General features: G+C 43.1%; 1 protein-coding gene across 3 annotated transcripts in view; it reads right to left on the minus strand.

Annotated features, from left to right (window-relative positions):
- PLEKHG1 (pleckstrin homology and RhoGEF domain containing G1) overlaps window positions 1–25,159 on the minus strand; it is a 193,312-nt gene that overhangs the window by 32,589 nt on the left and 135,564 nt on the right. For all 3 annotated transcript variants that reach the window (XM_059700026.1, XM_059700024.1, XM_059700023.1), the window contains 3 exons: window positions 18,347–18,447; window positions 5,525–5,594; window positions 1,458–1,504 (listed from right to left, as the gene is read on the minus strand). In XM_059700026.1, coding sequence (XP_059556009.1) covers window positions 1,458–1,504; window positions 5,525–5,594; window positions 18,347–18,447 — 218 coding nt within the window. The remainder of the gene's footprint in view (window positions 1–1,457; window positions 1,505–5,524; window positions 5,595–18,346; window positions 18,448–25,159) is intronic.

Here is a 25,159-nt window from a genome sequence, read left to right on the forward strand (position 1 = left end):
GAATGGATCGCCACAGTCCGATATCCTTTGACTCCACACTGGCTTTCTGGGGCTACTGGAGCAGGGGCGCCATTCGTTCTTCCTACGGTGGCAGCATTAGGGGCTCAGCCTGCTGGCTGCTCTTCCCCGTGGGGCCCACCACCCACTTGACTCTCAGGGACAAGTCTCTACCACGACTGGCCACGGAGCGTATAAAACCTCCCCGGCTCTCACCTTCCTGTCTGGCCCCTGGCATAACAACTCAAGGATCATGTGGGAAAATTGACCATCAAAAGGCATGGTGGGGGGGAGGGTTCAGAAAGTTACAGAAACTCTACAAAGATGTAGTGGCATGAGCCGTGAGGCTAGAGAATCCTCTTGGGGCCATTCACGAACTATTGACCCTTGTAAAATCACTAAATCCATCGGAGCCTCACTGCTTCACCCATGAGGGGGATGGGGCAGCTGGTGGTGAGCTGGCACAGGTTGAGGACCTACTGTGGGCCCACACTGTGATGGCTGATCTGCTTTGTTTTAATCCGTGGATATCGCTGGGCCGCTGTGAAAGTTAAATTCAGCAACATTTCTATTTACAGCATTATGCCCAGTGATTAGGAACCAGTCAGTGCTTAATAAGTGTCTTTTGCACAAAAAAGAAATTCTGTCAGTGTGACCCATGGTCTTAGGCCTTACTGAAATGGTCAACAGATGGTCTAGGGCGGTGGTTGGCAAACTGCGGCTCGCGAGCCACATGCGGCTCTTTGGCCCCTTGAGTGTGGCTCTTCCACAAAATACCACGTGCGGGCGCGCATGTACAGTGCGATTGAAACTTCGTGGCCCATGCGCAGAAGTTGGTATTTTGTGGAACAGCCACACTCAAGGGGCCAAAGAGCCGCATGTGGCTCGCGAGCTGTGGTTTGCCGACCACTGATCTAGGGGCTGCTCCCTAAACAGCCCAGCCAGCGCTCCCCAAGTAAGCAACACAGAGGCTGTGATCCAGGTGAGGTCGTGAGTCCTCTCTTCTCTCCTAAACTGATGATCTTTCCTTTCTTTGAACTCCATAAAACTTACCTAGTTCATAGAACTGACAGCAAAAAACAGCCAGATTATATACACTCAGTGGTAGTCCTTCGGAGATTTTTAGGAACCTGGCACACATACAAAAGAGTTACTAGACAAGACGTCTAGCAAAAAAGACGGGTTTATTCAGTTTTCCACGGAAGGACACCTCGCAACCTTTTCGGTCTCTTGGAGGGTCTTTCATGATCTTCCCTAGAGCAGCTCTCCTGGGAGCCCAAAGCCTGAACGGACCAGCGTGGGGCACCCCTGGGATCTGGGCTCAGCGGGTTTTCCACTTTTCCCAAAGCATTCAGCACAGTGCCAGCCACATAACGCCCGACACCAACATCCACTGGACGGACTGATTCGAGATGATCTGAAAGCGAAGGAAAACATGGCCGCGCACCCCCACAGCCTACCTCGGGTAGTTTGTGCAATACTGGGTGTAAATGTGGAAATCTTCACTCTGCAAGGCAACAAAAGAGACTTTCATAGGCAAAACAGCAGAGACATCATCAGCCACTTAAAAACAATACAAATAAACAGCCCACAAGCTTTTAAATCTGTTTCTCCGACAACATGAGCCCGCCTCCTGAGCCCTTGTGGCAAACATCTGCGCCTTTTTATCCACTTTGTGTCATATCTAGAATCCACATGCACTTGAGTTCAATAAACACTCATCAAGCATCTGCCGTGTTAGGGAAATTTGAAGAGAGGGGGAAGGAAGAGGGGGGACAGAAGGTTTCTGCCCCGGTGCTTGCTCACAGACCTTCGGTGGAGTTGCAGTGTGGGAGAGAAACAGAAGTGGGTGATTTAAATGTCACGCGAGAAGCATGTGCAGGGTATGAGAAAGCAGCAGCTTGTCTGCAGTTGTCTGTTCACTGTCTTCCCCACCATTTTCACCGGAGAGCCACTGGGCATCCTTTGACATGGAACTAAGGCTTTATTTCCTCCAAGGCGCCTTCCTTAAGCTTTTGGGCTGAGCAACCGCTCCTGCTCTGGGCTTCCACAAAATCCAAGACTTACCTTTCTTGTGGCATTTCCCAAAGGATAGTGACATGTTCCATGTGCCTGTCTATCTCCCACTCCAGGCTGTGAGTTCCTGCAGCACAGGCGCCATATTGTGCTCATCTGGGATATACTTGTTGAACCACTGAATCCCCTCTCCTCGGCTAAGCTGGAAATTATTTGACAGCTGGATCTAAGTCTTCCCACCTGTACGGATCTGGCATGTTAGCAATGCCTCAGTGCAGTATGTCTGACTAACCACTGTGGGTTTCTTGCCTTTTGCTATGGTCACATTCCACGCTCCCTAGAATGTCTTAATCTTTCAGATGTTTAGCCATCCAATCAAATATGGGGAAATATTCAATCAATACTTCCTGCTCTTAAAGGATAATTATTTTAAAAGGTAGAACCATGACTTTCACACACATATAATATGAACACCGTCAAAGATTTTATTTTACCTCTTAATTAATGAGGAAGGTGGTAAGATATTACAACTGGGTCAAAGAAGAAATAGAAGTATCACACTTTGATCAGTGAGGAATGCTGAAATACGTTTACAAAAGACACAAACGTGGCTTTTTCTGTAGAGATGGGTGAGTAAAGAAATCAACCATCTTTCTATGGGGCAGTATCCATTGGCATGTCTGTGGCCAAGATCCTCTATTGCTATCCGTGATCTGTAATTGACAGACTTGTAATTTAATTCAAAGCCAATGAAAGGAGCTGTGCGTGTCTGCCCACTGTCTGTCTTACCCACTTTTTTCACTGGAGAGCTACTGAGCATCCTTTGACACTGAACTAAGGCTTTATTTCCTCCAAGGAGCCGTCCTAAGCTTTTTTCCATTGAAGGCAATGGGAGGTTTTCTACTGTAGGCACCCAATAACCTTTTTGGTCAATTTCAAGGTCCTTGACAAATGTTTCCCTAGATGGCTGAGGGAAAGGGGTTTGCAGATGGGTGGGGAAGGGGGCAGAAGCTAGGTTTTTATATTTTTGATTGTAACTCTCTGAGTCAGAATAAACAATTCAAGGCCAATGAATTATTCTCCATAGTGCCTTTTATTTTACTTTTTAGAACTTCAATGGTTTAAATACATTTTTTTTCTGATTTAAAATGAATTTTTATTTAGAATCCTTCCTGATAAACTCAAGTAGGATTAGATTTAAAATTTTTTATTTTATAAAGTTTCCCTGGACACAATGAGAAAGATTTCATGTGTAAAGAGCACATGGGTAAGGTGACATTGGCCTGACACGAATATGGGATACCAGCATTTCCTGGGGATACGTTCAGTAAGTATGCGTGTGTGTGTGTGTGTGTGTGGGGTGTGTGTGTGTGTGTGGGGTGTGTGTGTGTGTGTGTGTGTGTGCACACATGTGTGCATGTCTGGGCACTGGAGGGAGAAAGGCAGTGATGGGAGGCAGGCCACGCATCAAGGGAGAGGAGGAGGCTGATAGGGGCATTGGATCTCTGAAGACACACTGTCTCCTTGCTAACTGTAACCCAGGGTCAGCCCAGGTCACAGTCAAGATAAGGGATGGAAAAGAGGGTGGAGGTCAAGGCAGGAAATGGAGGTAAGTCTTTGCTGGGTGTTTCTAGAGTCCTGCGAGCAGAGGAATGCTCAGCGCGGGGCCAGGAGGGGGGGGGCGGGGTGCAGCCTGGCCTGCCCGGAGGGACCTTCATCTCTGTCCCTCCGGGGAATGGCCTCTGCACTCTGCTCTGCGAGGAGCAGCTAAGACCTGCGCACCCTCTCCGGTTGTCAGTAGGGATTTCTGTAACCCGCTCAGGCCACAAGCGCGAGGTCAAAGGTGAATCTGTGCAGGCCCCAGTGCCTCAGATGAAAGCCCAAGTCAACCGCCAGCTTTGCCTCTCTCATTAATGGCCTCTCAATTAAAGCAATTTTCCGTCCTCGCGGAGCTGAGCAGCTGCTCGGGCTTCAGAAAGCGCAGCGTCTTCTGAATGTCAGGGTGCTGAGTGAAGGGCGGGTCGTGCCAGGACCCAACACCCCCTCACAGTTCCCTGCTCACATGTGAGCGTGTGGACTGCCCGAGTCGGTCTTCTAATTAAACCTGGCACCATTACAATGAAAAATGAGATTTGGGAGTTGGCAACGTGGCCCATAAACAGACTTTTATGTGAATAATTAAGCCGGAGCTAAGCATATGCTGGACCGTCTTTAATCAACTTGTGATTACAGTTACCAGTAAAAGCCCAAACGTCTCCAAAAGCCTCGGTGTTGTTTATGTGCTGCGGTTACTTTAACATATCTCCTTTGATATACTTGGCATATCTTTTGACCCATTTCTCCTGCTTTCATTTTCCTTCTCTTTTTCCTATTCCCACCCTTCAGGAGAATTAATTACGACACAGGCAACTTGTGAAAAGAACTGTATGCAGCTATGTGTGCACAAACATTTCACAAGTTCACACGCCCACACCCACACCCACCCACAAAGTCAGGAGTGTTTTATGTACAAGGCCGCCAGCTGCCTTTAAGGAACCACACTGCAATACAACCCAGAGTGCTATGCTTGGGTCCAAAGCCTCTGGATGGATCTGCAGCCATCGCACATGACCCCGTGGGGCAAGCCTGGGGCCAGGTCAGGCTGGGGACACACCTCCGAGTTCCCATTGGACTTGCCTTAGACTCTGGAGCTTGAGAAGGGGTGCTAATTCTTGGTTGATCCCAAAGCACTGAGCTTTGCTTAACCCTTTGTACCTGTGAAACCACAACTGCAGAAATCACACAAGGTGTTGCGGCAAAACCATTTCTGCTAGAGGTTTTCCAAACAAAAGCTGTTGAATTTTTCAGAGAAACTTACGATCGGGTTCTATATGTACATCCAGAAAATAATGTTGGAAAGGGTTGCCTTGTATGTTTCAGAATTCTATCTCCTCTCTGGGCACAGAGTACGCACCAACTGCCATTTAAGCTTTAAAAGTCAAATGCCTTTCCTTGTGTTTTCCTAAGCCATCAATGCAGGTTAAGAAAAAATGTAGGAAAATAAGAATACATTGTTACGATGTCAGAGATTAATTCTGCTTCTATTTAGCCCCTCAATGATAATTATATAGCCTCGGCTAGTGCCCTATATATTATACATAAAATATTTATAGTCTAATTGGTCTGGTAGTATTTTAAATTTAGTTATTTTTCTAACATTCTTCTATTCCCTAATTTTCCCAAATTTAAAGATTTTCTCTATGAAAGCCGAGTAACATCATACAATTGCTATACAAATTCCAGGACAACTACTAAGTTAATATTTCCTAACTTATTGGGGAAAGTCTATTTTTCCCCTTGTTGGTAAAAAAAAAAAAAAATAATAAAAAATAAAAAAAATAAAAAAAAGCCAGAGTGAGATTAGTGGCTAACTTCACCCACCATGGAACAAACAGGTCATTTTAACGGTAAAATGAAAACAATCTGTGCTCTGTATCTGTGTTGTTGGCTCAGAAAAACGAACCCTGCTTACCTTGGACACAAAACATTCTGCTATGGCCACAGGATCATTTTCACAGTTTTCCAAATCTTGCAAAAGTCCACTAATAAACAAACAAACAAACAAGGAAATATTAGATTGTAGTTTTTGGTTGAGGGCATATTATATACCTTAGGCCAGCGGTTCTCAACCTGTGGGTCATGCCCCCTATGGGGGTCGAACAACCCTTTCACAGGCGTCGAGTAAAACCATCAGAAAACACATATATAATTACATATTGTTTTGGGGATGAATCACTATGCTTTAATTATGTTCAATTTGTAACAATGAAAATACATCCTGCATATCAGATATTTACATGACGATTCATAACAGTAGCAAAATTACAGTTATGAAGTAGCAACGAAAATAATTTTATGGTTGGGGGGGGGGGGTCACCACACCATGAGGAACTGTATTAAAGGGTCGCGGCATTAGGAAGGTTGAGAACCACTGTCTTAGGCGTTTAGACATTTATATGGCCTTTACAAGGCGTCATTTAATTGGATAACTGAGGACCTATTGTCATTATATCCAAGGCTCAGATAAAGGCCCTTCCAAGGTCATGAAGGGACAGGAATTTAAACTTTGGTCTGATCTGTAACTCTCCCACTCAGAGATAAGCTCTGACCAACATTTACGTCTTCCAGGTGTGTCTCACTGTCGCCATGGGTGCTCACACACACGCATTCATTCATCAAACAGCGTTCCACGCACCAGGGACTGTGCAAGCACCAAGAGCAAATACATTAGTGAGCAAACAGAGACAGTCTCTGGCCTGGGTCTCCTGGAGCTTGGAATCCATTGGAGGAGTTGGACATTCTATCACACTAACAAATATAAAATTTTAAACAAAGGTTGTGCTCTAGAGGAAAGATATGCTAGGGAAGAAAAGATCTTTTCTTAGATGTAAATCTATATTATTTTTTAAACAATTCCTTATTTGAAGTAACAGCATGATATTTCATTGGGTAAAAATAGCATAATTCATTTAACTAATTTCGCGTAGTTGGATAAAATTCTACAAATGGAATTGCTGGGTCAAAGGGCATTCTCAGTGTAAATGTTAACGCATTTTCATATTGCACTGCTGTATTAATACATATTTTACTATATTGAGTGTTTAATTAGCTGTGCACTACATGTTTAATAACTTAAATAACCTTGCGTTCTGTTTCCCACCTTCATTGCCACTATCTAGAAGCATGTTCCACTGTAGCCGTGTCTGCTGCATGTACCCATGTTTCTAAACATGCTGACACCACATTTTCATTATTTTCAGTTTTGCATGGTATTTACTTCTGAATTTCCCCAAACCTGCCCACATTCCATCTTCTCAATGAGTTTGGTTATGAAATTTGATTAAAGTCAGAGCTTACATTTTTAGATTTTATTGCATTATAAATATTATTCTCATGAGCCTTGCAGGACACCATAATTACATTTCCTTTCTTATATAACCATGTTTCCCTGGAGTTAAAATTCTCTCTCTCTCTCCTTTGTATCTAAGTACACACCACTAATTTATCCTTAAACTTTTCACCAGAGTGTAACTCTCCTCTCACTGTGTACAAACATCAGATCATCTATGGGTGCATTCTTTTCTGGTGACCACCTCCTGGTCCCTCTGTGCTCCCGCTCCCACCTGAAAAGGCGGCCCTCCGAGTCTGCGGGGTTCTCTCCCCAACACCATCCTGCCGACGCCCTTCACCCAGCGCCTGTGCTGGAAACCTTGTTTCTTAGATACCATTTCAGATGTTTTTTTCTTTTTTTAAAGAAAGCTCTCCCTATGTGTCTGTTCTTATTTAAGGAGGTAAAACCTCTGATCTCCAAGGATGATACTGTCGTTACTATTTTGGACGTTTTGTTCCTGCTCCTTGGTTATGGCCGAGCTCCTTTCTTTCTGATCACATTTGCTTCTGTCATTCATGTTAGAGGCTCTCGCCAAATATCCGGGATCTTCATGTGTCCTTTTCTGTTTGAAGGTGAGACACCTCAGGGCCGGCCGTAAACTTTGTGCAGAAGTACAGCGCTCGCTCCCAGGCAGCGCCTCCCAGCTGCTGGTGTCAGAACCTTTTTACGCTCTGAAGAGATATTTACGTGGGTTCTATCTATTGATATGTTCTATATTAAAAATTAAAACATTTAAAAAAAAATCCATCGATTCACTTCATAATAAATATAATTATGTTAACATAAATTTCTATGAAAAATAGATTTTATAAAACAAAAACAAAATTAGTGAGAAGAGTAGCATTTTTTAAAAACTTTTGCAAATCTCTAATGTCTACCTTAACCCAGATAGAATCTCATCTCTGCTTCTGCATTCAATCTATTGCAATCTGTTATCTTGGTTGAAGTATTGAGGAAAGTCCCGCCTCACACACATATGTTATTAGAAAAGGGAGGAATATTTTAATAGCCTTTCAGATAAGTGGGGATATCTCTCTTGGATATTAGTCATAGTTTCTTAGGGTTTGTTGGAGTCTAAAATTATACCAATGTGCTTACTATACCATTACTTTGAAATCTATTGGTCTTTCTTGCACTTTGAAAGGATCTTTTACCAAATGTATGATTTCAGGAGAGTCCCAATTTGAAAATTCTTTCCTAATATTGTCATAAAAAACATTCCCTTTGTAAGATTATTTTTAGTTTGGAAAATATAGTTCTGATATTTATATCAATATCTCATAGGCGCATTTGAGATCTTGCTCCCTAGCCTATGTCATCAGTTTGGCTCCAGTAAATAAAAGATGGATATGAGTAAATTAAAGACAGTTGAAAGCTAATCCTTGGGACCTAAACACTGGATGGAGATAAAAGGTTGAAGAAAAAGAATAGCCGAAGAAGCCATGCTTCTGGTCCAGTGTTCCCATTCCTGGAGGATGCCGTGCTTTGGATGTAGGTTTTGCATCCAGTCTTTCAATATTAATTCTCTTTCTGGGCGCAGAAGGATTTTGAGCAGAATTCATCATGTCACTTCTCATAGCTTCATAGAAATACTCCTTGACAACAGTTCGCTCCTTGAGTTCTAAATGTTATGCTCGTCAAGCTCTCCTTGCAGCTTTAATTTCATCTCCACAGTTGACCTGCTGGCAGGAGGAAGTGTCTTAGGGGACCCACCCAGGCTCTAGGTAAAGCTCACAGGTGAATGAGTAACTGGCACTAGTTGCTTAAGAACCACAGATCTGGGAGGTTGCTCAGACACCTTCCAGTCCCAACCCCTAATTGTAAGGTGAGGAAACCATGGCTCCTTAAAAAGTAGGTGGCTTACCTTAGGCCACACAGCTAATAATTAATGGCCTCGGCTGGGGTTAGTGTCAGGGCTCTGAATGCCAGCTCTGTACTACATTATAAACACATTGACTGAAAGATTTGTTTCCTGATTGACTTGAGAAAGCTGAGGGCTGGACTCTGCATCATGGTGCCTTCAGCATGGTACCTGCCTACATGGGAGGCCTTGTTGGAGTCACTCGGCCAGCTCTCCTTTCCCACTCTTTTCTAAAATAGGATAAACACACTAAAAATGGGAACAGTGAGGAGGACGAAATGGGAATTCGCTCATTCCCTTGTCATCAGGGCTCTCATCCTGATATAGTTGGCCCAGTACCCTTGCTTGCTCTCCATTCAACATAGTCATTACTGAAAGCCTCCTGTGTCGGGCACTGTTATAGGTACTGGGATTAGAGAGTAAAGAACATAGACAAAGGCCCTGTCACATGATGACGATGTTCTCACCAGGGGTGATAGAGTTAATAACTGAATAACTAAAAAACATAACATCAAACAGAAGACAACAATGTTGGCAAGGATGTGAGGAAGTGAAACCTGTGTGCACTGCTAGTGGGAATACAAAATGGTGTCGCTACCATGGAAAGCAGTATGGAGGTTCTTTAAAAATAAAAAATGGAGCTACCATATGGTCCACCAATTCCACTTTGGGGCATTTATCCAAAAGAATTGAAATTAGGATATTGAAGAGACATGAGCACTCCCATGTTCATTGCAACTGTTAACAAAAAGCCAAAGAAAATAATTAAATAACAAGAGTAAAGCTCAAAACAAACAAAAAACAAACAAAAGACAAAGCCAAGATGTGGAAACAAGTTAAACGTCCATAAATGGATAAAAAATCTAAAATGTGGAACATAGATACAATGAAATGTTATTTAGCCTTAAAAAAAATAAGGAAACTCTGCAATATGTCCTAACATGAATGAAACTTGAGGACATATGCTACATGAATTAAGCCAGTCACAGAAAGACAAATACTATCATGATTCCACTTATACGAGGAATCTAAAATAGTTAAACTCCTAGAATGAGGTGGTAGAATGGTGGTTGCCAGGGGCTGGGGGTGTGGGAAATGGAGGAGTTGCTGGTCAATGGGCATATAGTTTCAGTTAAACAAGATGAATGCATCTTAGAGATCTGCTGTACAACATTGTACCCAAGTGAACAATAATGTATCGTGCACTTACAAATTTGTTAAGAGGGTACATCTCATGTCAAGTATTCTTTTTTTTAAAAATATATTTTTATTGATTTCAGAGAGGAAGGGAGAGGGAGAGAGAGATGGAAATATCAATGATGAGAGAGAATCATTGATTGGCTGCCTCCTGCATGCCCTCTACTGGGGATTGAGCCCACAACCCCAGGCATGTGCCCTGACTGGGAATCAAACCCAGGACCCTTCAGTCCGCAGGTTGATGCTCAACCACTGATCCAAGCCAGTTAGGGCTCATGTCAAGTATTCTTACACAAAAAAATCAAATATTAAAAACCCATTTTGCTAAAAACTAATCCCTAAGTGAAATTACAGGAGAAATTTACACACCATAGCACCTTATCACTTAATGAGAAATGTGAAAATAATAATGTGACACTGTACTATATGGTATGAAACAAATAAAGAGGGTGATGTGATGGAGGGCACCGGAGGCTGGGTGAGGGTGGAAGGTGTTGGAGTAGCTGTGGAAGGTGATACTTGAGCGTAGGGAGGGCTACAAGAGAAAGGCATTTAAGAAACCGGTTGTGAGTCCAGGACAGAAGGAACTTGGGGTGTTCTTAAGCGAAGTATAGAAAGGACGCCCTGTGGCTAGAGTTTGATGAACAACAGGGAGTGTGGGAGCTACAAAAAGAAGACTAACTATAACGTTAATGTGCCACGTACTAAGGGCGCACAGATGGGGCCATGGGACGTGGTACAGCAGCCAGTGAAGACACTCCATAAAGACCGGAAGCAGGGCTGTCCCTCTCGAGTTACAGCCTGGCGGGGTGGGGACTAGGTTTCTCATTGCATCAGTGCAACTCCACATGGACATTAGCAGGAAGGGGTGACTCACGGATTGTGTTTTGTTCTCAAAACTAAAATTAGAGTCATCCTACATTCAGGTTTGGGGTATTTTCCCCTTTCCCTGAGTTAACTGTTCCATATATTTTCTCCTTTTTTGAGTAGGGCTATAAGAAAGAAAATACGATTTTTTTTACTTGAGTTCAAGTTCTTGGTTTGGATGGGAAATTAGAGAAAACACTGTTCTCTTTTGCAGAACGTATTACAGACAAAATTTTCTCTGACCACTGATGTGAACTTGAAGTTGGGAACAGTATTTTGACCTTGAAGATTGGGCTGCCTCACACTGAACGAGATTCCGGAACGCCGCCCCTCCCCTCCCGCTCTGCAATAGACTCAGCAGCCACCTCCTTTTCCCACCCACCTAAGTAGGGCATGGCATCACAGGGGCGGGCGCATGTAGGAACGGAACACCAGGTGAGAGGAACGGTACTAAATGTGCCATTCATTTTACTGATACATTAGCACTGGCCTTGAAAAGTTCACATGAAAGAAGCCTGTGGCTAAAAATATTTCGACCACTGAGCAGAAGTTAAAGACACGGTGGTGGCATGAAAACGCACTAAAAGAAAAGAGAACTGCCCCCCTCCCCCTTCCCTTGTCTTATTGTGATATGTATCCCACGATTCATCTTCTAAATTACATTTCAAGGGAGGAAAAAATAGCATGGCCCCAATCCCTTTTTTGTTGTAAGATATATGAATATGGTATTTGCTCTGTGAAGCTTTCACTAGCTCCTCCAGATAACATTAATTGCATGCTCCTCAGAGTTCCCCAAGCATTTTGTTCACTCCTTGATTACATGACTTACTGCCTCTGCTGTCCATAGTGTCATTAATCTCTATACCACTAGACTTAGCCCAGCGTTTTACACACAGGAGTGATTTCACGTAGGTATTGAAGACGAGTTGAAGGAAAAAGGATATTTTTACTCCATCTTTTGAAGAAGGAAGGGAGCTCTGATGATTTTAATTTGCTAAAATGTAAATTAAAAATCCAATATTCATTTACATATGGAGAAATGGTTTCTATTTCCTCACTCTTTATTCTTTTTATATTTTATTTTTTTACTTTAGAGAGGAAGGGAGAAGGAGAGACACAGGGAGAAACACTGATGTGAGAGAGAAACATCAATTTGTTGCCTCTCATATGCACCCCAACTGGGGATCAAATACGCAACCTGGGTATGTACCCTGACCGGGAATCAAACCCACAACTTTTTGGTGTAGGACGACACTCTAATCAACTGAGCCAGCCTAGCCAGGGCTCCTCATTCTTTATTCTTAAAGAAAGATTCAAGTCACAGTTTAGATAACTCTTTTGTGTTCCAAGAGAGCGATGCTGTATACAGTAGTTGACATTTCATCTTTAATTAGCCGTGAAAAACAGTTTTTGGGATTTGGGGGGCAAGTTAAAATGGGGAAAGTGGTGTGTGTGTGTGTGTGTGTGTGTGTGTGTGTGGTGACTGACCTAGTTTCCTGACCATTTGGAGATTTCTTCCAGACACCAAACCAGAAACTTAAATATCTAGGCTATCATAGAGTTTAGGAGAGAAAGCAAGATTTTGGCATAAAAAAGAAAACAAAAATGAAGTCTCAATTACATTCCAAGACATTTCATGTTGGAATACTTGTGAAATAAAATTTAAATCTAGTTATATACCAACACTGAACAATGACAGTACAAGGAAAGAATGATATGCTATTGTCACTTACGAACATGAATGAAAAAAACCTTTAAAAAAAGACAAACAAATAAAACTTATCAGTGTATAAATATATAAAACATCATCACCAGGTTGGTTTATTCCAGTAATATATGTATGATTCAAATCAGAAAGCCTATTAATATAATTTACCACATTATGAATAGGAAAGACATATGCTAATTTTCTTAGAGGCATATTAAGCATTCTATAAAATCCAATATACATTCACAATAATATCTTAGCAAAATAGGAAGAAATGTCTATCTAAATCCTAGAGCAAACATCACAGTTAATGGTAAAACATTCCTGCTAATGGTTAAAGCATTCCTGCTAATGTAAAAAAAGATAAGGATGTCAACATCTAATCAACATTATGTGGTGGGACTTGGTCAAAGTAATAAGACAAGAAAAAAACATAAGGGGTAGAATTATAAACGAAGACAAAAAAAATCCTCATTTTCAGTTACCACTGTCTGTACAGAAAAAAAACAAAATCTATAAACCACAATTATAAGTAATGGGAAAGTTTAGAAAGTCAGTTGGATACATTATCAACATATAAAAATCAAAAGCATCACTAGAAGCCAATTAAAAAATAGAAATTTTAAAATGACATGTATGAAAATGATGGGTAAATTAGAAAACACTATTACAGAACATTTTAAAAGGCTTGATTAAAGAGATTATGTTTATGGATGGGATGACTCAATATTGTAAAGATGTCAATTCTGCCAAAATTAATCTATAAATTTAATGCAATTTCAATGAAAATCCCAACAGAGTTCTTCATTGAACTTGACAGTACAGAGTCCAGAAAAGCTAAGCCAATGCTGAAGAAGAGCAATGTGGGCTTAATAATTAGGACATTTGATATGGGTCAGGGATAATCAAATAGGCCAACGAAACAGAGTACAGAGCCCAGCCACAGACCCACGTGTACATGCAAACCTGACCTGGAAAGAATGCAGAACTACAAATCAGCATGGAGAGGATGTATTTTCAACCTGTGGTGATGGGACCATTGGCTAGCCATTTGACAATAAGAATCTGGGCTTCCTAACATATACCACACTTCTATCGATTTTAGTTAGATTAAAGATATGTATAAAGAGCAAGATTTTAAGGCTCTATAGTAAAATAAATTTATGAACTGAGAACAGAAGATAATTTTTTAAACACAACACAAAACCCACATGCTATAAAAAGTATATTTATTTAGTGTAGTCAAACTTATGAATTATACAACTTCTTTTCAAAGAAACCACAATGAAAGTTAAAAAAAACACAAGTCTTAACGAGGACATAATTTGCAGCCCACAAGATCACCAGCCAGAATTCATCAACAACTCCTATACAACAACATGGAAAAGAAACATCCCGACAGACAGATAAGCAATGGATGTGAGCCAATAAACAAGAAAGATGCTGGGTCTTACTGTAATCGGCAAAAGGCAAAGTAATGTATTCCCCCAGCCGTGGTCAGCAAACTGCGGCTCGAGAGCCACATGCGGCTCTCTGGCCCCTTGAGTGTGGCTCTTCCTAAGCCTTAGGAGTAGCCTAATTAAGTTAATAACAATGTACTTACCTATATAGTTTAAGTTTAAACAATTTGGCTCTCAAAAGAAATTCAATCGTTGTACTGTTGATATTTGGCTCTGTTGACTAATGAGTTTGCCGACCACTGCCCCGGTGGAATAGTACACAGCAGTTAAAATAAACAAAGTAGAGCTATAAATCTTAAAAACATTGAGTGAAAAAGATTTTTAAAAATTGACATAATTTATGCTATGCTTGAACTGAGTGAAAGCATGTTACATATTTTATTTTATTTTATTTTTTTTTTTTAAATATATTTTATTGATTTTTTACAGAGAGGAAGGGAGAGAGAGAGAGAGAGTTAGAAACATTGATGGGAGAGAAACATCGATCAGCCGCCTCCTGCACACCCCCTACTGGGGATGTGCCTGCAACCCAGGTACATGCCCTTGACCGGAATCAAACCCAGGACCTTTCAGTCCGCAGGCTGACGCTCTATCCACTGAGCCAAACCGGTTTCGGCCATGTTACATATTTTAAATAAATGCTTACACATATAGTCACGGCCACAAAATCATACTTGGGAATGAAACACCAAGTCTTGGATAGTAGTTACAGTTGTAGTGACATATTAAGCCCGATTATACTGGCTTGCCAGAGCCAATTCTGCATATTTATTCCTAATTCCATGTTCAGTGATGTCTTGTTAGGAGCTTGAAACCTGCTGGGGTGGGAGTGTTTGCGCCATGGGAATTGGCAAACACTGTCAATCTCAGGTTCCCCTCCCTTGTCCGCAGCGTGGAGAACTGGTCTACCATCACTGTGCCATTCTCCCCAGAGTGAAATGCAGTGGGGAGGAGTACTCATGGTGCTTCAACATTGTTTGTAATGTTGTTATGCTTTATAGAATTTCTAAAGCAAATATGGCACAAGGAAAGGCTTTGATAGAGCGGGGATGGTTCATGGGTATTTATCACACTACTCTATGCTTTTCTGTATTTTGGAAATATTTCCTGAAAAACAAAATCTAGTCAGTTGAACTGTTCAGGCCAGTATAAAACCACTTCCTCTTTGGCCTCTTTAATTTTACAGATTTAAAACTTGCTTAGTTGGTCACAATAATATTATATGATGTTGAAAAACCTGGACCTGAACTAATAATAGAAACTTTAAAATTATTTCAAACCCCAATCATAGATTTGCTGGGCAGCTATATCTTTGAAATCAATTGATGTGGGGTGGTTTATAATAAAGGATTCATAAGAGACATTCACATAAAAAGTCATACCCATACTCTTATTTAACCAAATCTAATAGCAAGGACATCTGAGCTCTAAATTTAGACTCCAGATTTAAGAGAAAGAAAAAAGAAGTGAATAGGAACATAATAGTATAGAGAACTCAACTGTAAAAGTTTAATAAGAAGATATTCTTGAAAATAATAATAACGAAATAATAATAATCTATAATAATAAAAGTGTAATATGCTGATTAGACTAGACATCCTTCCGGACAAAGCCACAGTGGGCGGGGGGCCGCGTTAGAGGCGGCAGAGGCTCCCCCCATTGCCCCCCCTCCCGCCCCCGGCTGCTGTGGCTGCGGGTGGGAGCCGCGGCGGCAGTGGGCGGGGGCGGGGGCCAAGACCCTTGCACGAATTTTGTGCATTGAGTCACTAATAATAACAACAACAAAAATACCACCAATAGAGATTTGACAATTCAAAATAGGCTCGGCTGGGTTTCCAGCTCTACAACCTGGAGCAAAGGACTTTCTACTCAGTACCACTGATGCCTTGTCTACAGGTGGGTACCCAGTCTCTGAGATGTGCATCTGGTCTCCCTCAGAGAGCTAAGAGGATGAAATGAGGTAGTGCATGTGCAGGAAGCTGTGTAAATGTGATCTGCAGAAGGGACAGGCACGAACACGCTCACATAATTGTGGCCCTGCACAGATGCCTTGCATATCATCTGGGCACTCATTCACTCTGACTCCTGTTATTTCGGACACGTCTGACTTCCTCGCTGAGAGAAGGCCAAAGGGAAGAGAACAGGGAACCAATTCAGGACTAGAAAGGTCTTCTCAGTCTTCCAGCTGCTGCAGCCGGGGGTCCATGGCCAAGGCCCCATGTTGCCAACGCAGGCAGCCACTCCATCCTGATCTTTCTTTACATTAGGAGACGCATGAAGATTTGAACTGCAGGGAGTGGAAAATCCTTCCCGGATCACGCCACAGTGAGTGTGGAGTCAGAGAGGCCCAGGGGAGGCATGTCAGGGGATCACACACAGGAAGCTCTGTGACAAAGTCACTGCCATCAGCTTACAGCCAAACCACAGGGAGGCTACGCCAGCGGCCTCCTCCCTCCTCCCAGGTTCCAGTGCCATGGGTGGGTTCTGGAAGGCTCGAAGGTTCTTACCATGGGAGACTGCAACATGGGGGTTGGGGGTTGCTCTCACACTAACACATCCCATGAACATGTGGACTCTACATTCCCTAGTTCAGCTTTTTATTGTCCTTTCACTATTTTCTTATTACTGTGTTTATTTGATCTAGACAGTGTTTCTCAACCATGGTGCACATTGCAAACATCTGAGGACCTTTTAAAAATTCCTGATGCCCTGGCCCCACACCAGTCTAATTAACCAGAATTTCTGGGTGTAGGAGCTACCATATTTAAGAAAAAAAGAAAAAACAACAACAAAAAAACAGGCTTCCAGGTGATTCCATCTAGTGAGTAGTCCAGGTTGAGAACCACTGTCTTGGAACATGCAAACTGGGTTTCGAAGTTTACTGAATCATACGACAGAGATGAGGCAACACCGGTATTGTACTGTTGATATCCCAGGTTTTCAAATTTGAAGGATGAGTTGATGCAATTCAGTTGGCACGTCTCCCAGAGGCCAGGCTGCGCTAGGGATTAGGGACTCACCGGTGGCCACGGAGATGTGGATCCTGCCCTCAAAGAGCTCACATTTACCAATTTCATTTATCATTCGCACTGTGGCTGAGGGGGGATTTATCATTCGCACTGTGGCTGAGGCACACGATGACAGGACACCGTAGAACTTCACAATGGGATTTACCATAACACAGTCGATGTCATCCCTGGTTAATATGTTGGTGTTTCCTTTGTGCTGGCAGTGAGCTAGGCTTTTTAGGTGGATCAGCTCACTGAAGCTTCACAGTAACCATATGAGGTAGATATTCTTATTGTTTCTATTCATTCATTCACTCAGTCATTCAGTCAGTCATTCCACAAAAGTTCGGATGCCCATATGGGCCAGGCCCTGTTTTAGGCATTTGGGCAGTAAAAAAAACAACACATGGATCTCTGCCCTCAGGCAGTATTCTTCGAGTGGGGTGGGGAAAAAGAGAAACAACAGACGTATCCTAAAAGTCAATCCTATCGTATGTTCGAAATTGCTGAATTCTGGGAGAGAAAGAGCAGAGCAGGTAAGCTGTGTGTGAGGGAGCCCAGTAAGTGCTTTGAGATAGGAAGAGTTGAGCAAAGACTTGAATTGAGGACATTGTTTATTCTACTCCATTAAAGACGCACCAAAGGATATGCCCATGGCTCAGCTGAGAAGCAAACCCAGATACTCTGGAAACGGCCTGTGGTTAACCTGCCTACTACCGGGTCTTCCAAAAAGTAACACACTCGGTTTTAATAACTGGTGTTTGCCCAGCTCCTTCGGCTCCGTCTGCCTTGTTTACTACAAACACGGTCTACCAGTAGGCCCAGTGCCCGCTACATGGTAGGTACTTAATACATGTTTGAGTTAAATCAATCACTTTTAACTTTCATTATTACCGAATATGAATTAATATATAAATGACTTCAAGTACTTATTGTATGTTTATGGTGTCCTGCCCACACCCCAGCCAGAAGAAATGTTCAGGAAATGCAATGGAGGTGGGGCGCTGCAGATGAAGCCGGCGTGGATTTTTGGGTGCTCAGTTCACATCATGGTGTGGAAGGAAGATGCTGCTAATGCGTCAGCGCAAACAGGTCTCTCGTCTGAGCCAGGGGGATGGAGCGGGACAGGATACTGAGTAAATGCGAGACAAGAATACTTCCAGGGGGAAGACTTCATGGCACGAGAGCCCACACATTTTATGAAGTCAAATCAGCAGCTGGAGATATTTTTTTAGGCCACATTCATTTGAGAGACATATATAATGTCCCGGTGTGAGAACAATCTTTGGTGTGCTGACTTACCTATTGAAGTGGTAGATATCCTGTATGTTCCCAAAAAGCGCTGATCTTTCTTCTGTCCCCAGAGGAAGTTTGGTTTGGTCCCTGATGCAGTCAAGGTAATCCTAGGAAATCAAGGAGAAGGAGGTCAAACATTGCTGTCCTTCTGCAAGTCTTTAGTTTGCAAGATGTACCGTTCACATCAGTGTTAGGTAATTATTAAACTAATGTGCTCTTAACTCTACTATGAAAATACAGAGTCTCTCTTTTATTGATGATGATAATACTTAACATATTCATAGAATTGGGATTTTGAGCAAAGAGAGTGTCATCTACATTCATTATCTACTCCCACCTCCACATGCATTAGAGCTTCCCTGGATGGATAATATAATAACAAGTTACCAATAACATCAGAGTTTTGACATAAAAACATCGTCTGCTGTTTCCTTGAATGATATGATATCATGATATGTTCAAAGATACTCCAAAATTCACACAGTGAAAAGCCAGAAATACAGATCTTAAAATTTCTCATCACAAGAAAAATAATTTGTAACTATGTGAGGTTAACATACCATAGCACTATATATATATATATATATATATATATATATATATATATATATATATATATATAGTATACCTTAAACTAATACAATGTTATATGTCAATTATATCTTGTGTGTGTGTGTGTGTGAATAATATCTTAATGAAACTGGAAAAAAGGGACAGAGTTGATTTAAACATAACCTTTAAATTAGAAAGAACTCAGTTGTTATAGAACTAAATTCTTCTCCAAATACCAATTTATAAACACACACACACACACACACACACACACACACACACACACACACACTTTTTTTTTTTTTAAGCACATGATTCAGGCTATCTAATAGGCTATGTTAATGACCCATGGAAAACTTTGAAATGAATTTATTTGTGTTAACATAGAAATAGCTGCACACAGAGCTAACTGGGGCTCAAACCACAGTGGGTTAAATGTACGTGGCTGAGAAGCTATGTGAACTGCTGAGAGAGGGAAACTCCTTTCCGCCCCCTGCGCTGAAGAGTTCATAGCCGAGCGTTCCCTCTTCCCCTGGCAATGCTTGCAAAAGGAGCCCAGTGGGAGGCAAGAAGACCATAAAGAAAAAAGTGAAAACAGCTGAAATAACGTAAAATAGAAAATAAATACAATCCCCTGCCCTGGGCTGAACGTTGTACCATGGCCGTCTACCAGGCGTCACAGGGGCTTCGGCAGCACTTAGAGGAAGGAACCCTGTGAAAATCAGGCGGCTCCATAACCTCATTCCAAAGCCCACTTCCAACAAACCACGGCCCATCCCAGTCACAAACACAACAGGAGTGAGATGCAGCTAGCGAAAGGGGAAACCGAAATTTAAGCACCATCAGATAATCGTTCCCTTTCTTTTAATAATCCAGCCATTCTCTCTTGCACTCTATGTTTGGCAGATAAAAAGCAGGCAGGGTTTCGCCGCTAACTTTCTCAGCAGCACATTTCACAGATGGCATCAAATAACTTTAAACGTTCGAGTTTCTTAGCATTAAGGTCATTGTCATGCATGAACCCATGTTCATATTTTTTTAGAAACAAGCTTTGTGGTAACATCTGTTCTTCTTAAGAGAGTGAATATCTCAGTAAGAAATTAGACTCACAAGGTTTAAGTGCAGTTGTCATTAAAAACCCACAATACCAAGACCGAGTCTCCTTACTTTCATGAATGGAACAATTATAAGAGGCTTACGTATCCACACAGGATACAGAATTAGTATCAAATAAGAAATGCTGAAGGACGTTAGAGCTGATGTAATAGCATTTGAACACGTGAAAACTAAACTACATTCCCTCAAAGAACAAAAAACCCTTCCACAAGCATGTATTCACTGATATTTTCATAAAATTATACATGGAACATGGTCCCAAAGGATGGGCTAACATTGAACTTGTACTGAATGGTTATACCTGATAGTTGCTTAATATTTTGATCAACATTTAAAATATATATATTTTTACTGCTTTCAGAGAGGAAGGGAGAGGGAGAGAGAGATAGAAACATCAATGATGAGAGAGAATCATCAATTGGCTGCCTCCTGCACGTTCCACACTGAGGATTGAGCCTGCAACTCAGGCCTGTGCCCTGCCCGGGAATTGAACCTTGGCCTTCTGGTTTATAGGGTGACCCTCAATGGGCTTGGTCAATATTTTATTTTATTTTTTTTAGTCTTTTTTTTTTATTGCTTAAAGTATTACAAAGGGTATTACATATGTATCCATTTTATCCCCTCGCCCTAGACAGTCCCCTAGCCTCCCCTATCCCCCAGTGTCTTATGTCCACTGGTTATGCTTATATGCATGCATACAAGTCCTTTAGTTGATCTCTTACCCCCCTACCTCCTGCCCCCCAACCCTCCCCGGCCTTCCCGCTGCAGTTTGACAATCTGTTTGAGGCAGCTCTGCCTCTGTATCTATTATTGTTCAAAAGTTTATAATGGTCTCTATTGTGGCTTGGTCAATATTTTAAAAGGACAAATTGTACACAAAATTAGGAAGGTAGAACCACAGGATATGGATGGGTATGAAATTTAAAAAGTAAAACAGGAGACTATGAATGGGCATGATCAGCACCAAAAGGCAGGATGGAGGGAGGGACAAAGGTGACGGACACACGCCAACTCCACCTGGCTGGCTGCATTGGGGTTTAATGAGAAAACGAACAATCCTTTTCCTCACTTCAAGTGCGAAGCTTGCTTATTTGCTGAAACCTGAAGCCACATTCTTCATGGGAGGGAAGGATGGAGTTAAGGGGCTTGAAGAATTTCATCTGGGGAGAGAGAGACAAAGAACCATGGCCCACTTCCAGCAAATGATGGCCCATCGCCAACTGAAAGCATTTCAAAACTCCGGAGTCTGTGGTAGAGAAACTAGATTGTAAAAGCTGCTTGTTTTCTGAAATGGTTGAGAAAATAGATTGTTAGGAGTCCAAATTTTTGCAGGCCACTCTAGAAAACAGATCAAAGTCCTGTGGCCACAACTTGTTCCCCCTGCTGATCATAGTTAAATCCTTTAAATATGATACTTTAACCTTAAACCAGTTCCTGAAAACTACTGTAGCATGCACTGCATTAGCAGCTGTAATCATCTGAGGCCAAAATGAGAGGTTTGCAGCTCAGTGATAATAACGGCTCATTCTGTGCTCAAATGACAGAGCAAGGACACCAAAAAATGTATTAGAGCCTGTCAGGCCAATTATTAATTTTATTGGCTTGATGTTGGCACACATTGCTACCTTATTGTGAACAATACTGGATCAATTTAAAACTTTTGCATTGAAAAGAATTATTCTCCAAGAGGATCAAGAATTTACTCTACTCTGAGGACACACACACACACACACACACACACACACACACACACACTTTTCACCATTTGGATAATTTTGTTACAAAGTTTTAAATATTGCCTAAAGTATTTCTTTCCCCATCAGTATATGCCTTTAAGATCTCCACCATTATAATATTTGTACATGAGTGTCCTCTCCTCATTAATGCTTCCATTCCTTGTAATGTCTATTATTGAAAATATGGGATAATCTAATTTGGTGCTATTCGAGGTGTGAATGAACAGGAGCCAGTTAAGCTGCTGGTTACTGATGTGCAGCAAGGTGAGTGCAGAAATTGAGAGGAAGCCTGTAGAAACTTTTATAGCATTTTGACAGAATGAGATATGTCGAGTCTAATGATAAGTTGGGACTTGTGTTGTGAGTGTCTGATTTCTTCTATTTTAGTTTTCTACTAATTCTTGTTATTATTGTATTTTTCAAAAGTGTCAGTGTGTGGCTGATTGTAAACCTGTCCCCGCCCCCCCAACACACACACACACACACACACACACACACACACACACACACACACACACACACGTTCCTCATGATAGATAGGAAGAGAAGCCCTGGGCTGGGGAACCATCCAGCAGAGATGCTGTAGAAACTGGGGAAGAATTCAAATTCAAAAAGGTTCCGTTCATAAATCCTGCTCACATTTCAAAATTCTACCTACTTATTAAAAAAAAAATTAAAAAAAAATTTATTTCAGAGTGAGAGGAAGGAAGAGGGAGAGAAAGATAGAAACATCAAGCACGCTCCCTACTGGGGATCGAGCCCAAATCCGGGCATGTGCCCTGACTGGGAATCGAACCATGACCCCCTGGTTCATGAGTTGATGCTCAACCGCAGAGCCACACCAGCAGGGCCTACTGATTTTTATGGTTTATGCTTTTCTATCTCCTTCCTGTTCTTAGCATTTCCAAATCCCAAGCCTTTTGCTGTAACTCCTCTTCAAGACTTTTGCCTTTATTTTGGAGGAAGCACCTTCCGTTTCTCTAACTGCTCCGCCTTTTCCAGAAACGAGTCATGTCTTTATTTGAAAACCTGCCACTGGGCACCATGGATACCACAATAACTGACACTTGTACAACGATTTGCAGTTTAAAAGCACATTTACATTCATTCGTACAAGAATCCTCCTCCCCCCCTTTTTCTGAGGACACAGGAATGCACGCCAAGTTCTGTTTGACAAGCTAGGAGTTTAAAAATGAATAAAACACGACCCCTTCCCCAAGGAGCTCCCTGTGTAGCTGGAAGGCAAGTGTAAACAAATAAGGACCATGCAGTGTTCGGGCCACACCACTGGTAGGTACGCAAGCGTGTTCCAGGGCAGGAGAGGCGGATGGAGGAGGGGCCGGGGAGCTGGGCCTTTATGGATGACCAGGACTCTGAAAATAGAGAAAGGAGTAGGAGGGAGATGACTACATCCAGGAAGATAGAAAAGCGTGAACAAAAGCGCAGGGTAAGGAATGCGGGTGCAGACAGGCCACTAAAAGGGGCTGAGAAGAGCTAGAGGGGGCAGGGCACGTGCCTGCACACACAGACCCAAGGCGGGGCGGGAGTGAGGACAGGACCGATCACGGAGAATCTTCCACGCTCTGTGTGGGTGTTGCAACCGCTGAAGGATGTGAGAAGGCCAAGGACCACCCCAGCATCGCAAAGAAAGTAGGACAGAAGCTATAAAACCCTGGTTGGGGCGGGGGGGGGGGGGGCAGTTAGGCCAGCGCAGCGGCAGGTGCGGCAGGTGCGCTCAGGCCGAGTCCTCAGGCAGTTCCATGGAGAGGAGAGGCATTGGCCTGGTGGGACAACGGGGGAAAGGCAGCCAGTCCAGGGTCAGAGCCAGGGTTTAAGTGACTGAGGGACGGGGTGGGCTTTCAGGGGAAGGGTGTCAGGGCTCCCCTCTCTCCTCTCACTTCCCACTTGAAGGATGAGAGCTGCTGTTCCCTGGCTCCCAGCAGATGTTTTCTCAGCCACCGCGACAGGCAGTGAAGGAAAAGGCGGTGAGACCAATCCCTGGCTCCTCTCCCACGTGGCTGCTCCCTCTGGGGGGAGGGCCCACCAGCTTTCTCCTTCCTTCTGATTTCCTTCCCAGGCGGCTGGTGAGGCAGAGCAGGAACACGGTGCTGCTTCGCAGCTGGGGCTGCAGAGGCCTCGGCAAGGCAGTTCCAGGCCTTTCTGGCGAGCTGGTACCCTCGGTGCCTGTCCTCCTCACACCCAGATACAGTACTTGGACCCCTCTGGGGATTTGCGGTGAAAAGGAGACAGGGTGTATCTTTTGGGCTCGCTCATCTGGATAGTAGACGGCTCGAGCTCCCCCATCTTGTTCTTGTAAGGGCCAGAGCTCCGCGGAGAAATGCGGGCCTTAGTTTCCAGCCATTGTCCTCTGCACAGGTACCATCCTGACAGGTACGAGTGGGTCAGAGTCACAGGCCCCTGCCCACATCACCACGTCTGCACTTTTTCTTCCCACTCCTGAGCGAACTGAAAAGGAGCGATGGTGGTTTGGGGTGAAGGCAGTGCATCGGTTTTGGACATGAGAAGACTGTGGCCACAGTAGGGCATCTCCCTAGGAAGGGTTTGTTGGGCATAGGATCTGGGAAGGAAACTGGGCAGTTTGCTCAGAGAGCCCTGTGGGCAGCTGGAAGGGTCCAGCTGTGCAGCTTTGGGATCCGTCTTGTGCAGCATTGAGAGATGATGGGACCAAAACACCTTCCCAGACCCTAGGACAGCCGTGGGCAAACTATGGCCCGCGGGCCGGATTCGGCCCATTTGAAATGAGTAAAACTAAAAAAAAAAAAAGACCGTACCCTTCTATGTAATGATGCTTACTTTGAATTTATATTAGTTCACACAAACACTCCATCCATGCTTTTGTTCCGGCCCTCCGGTCCAGTTTAAGAACCCATTGTGGCCATCGAGTCAAAAAGTTTGCCCACCCTTGCACTAGGATGTAGGATCATGGCAAGTGTCTGGTCATGAGGAAGCAGCTTTAGAGTATCTTAGGGCTAGTTAACTGCAGCCTCGGTGGGGTGGGGATCAGCAGGTCACAGCACCTCCAGGGAGTCTCCCAGGGCAGTGAGAATACCAAAAAGCCCTTGCGAAGAGAATTAGCCAAGCAAACTCAGAGCTGCAGGGGTGGGAAGCACAGAGATCTGTGGCTCACCCTGTGCGGGGATTGCACTCCTAAGTGGAGAGGTGGTGAGGGGCCTTATAGGGTTCCAAGGATCCTGGAGCACAGAGCCAGGCACACACTTCCAAACTCTTCCAGAAAGTCTCAGGGAAACTGAAGGGGGAATGGAATTCCAGTCCAGTGACTAGAGAGAGGTACAGACTGATTGGGAAGTGGGGTAATAGAGGAGTCTAAATTTTGAGATGTTGGTCTCTAAAGGGAAGAGAATGGTGGGGCAGTAACTGGGAGAGATGTAGGACC

This window comes from Myotis daubentonii, chromosome 6, assembly GCF_963259705.1.
Source record: "Myotis daubentonii chromosome 6, mMyoDau2.1, whole genome shotgun sequence".
Classification (NCBI taxonomy): domain Eukaryota; kingdom Metazoa; phylum Chordata; class Mammalia; order Chiroptera; family Vespertilionidae; genus Myotis; species Myotis daubentonii.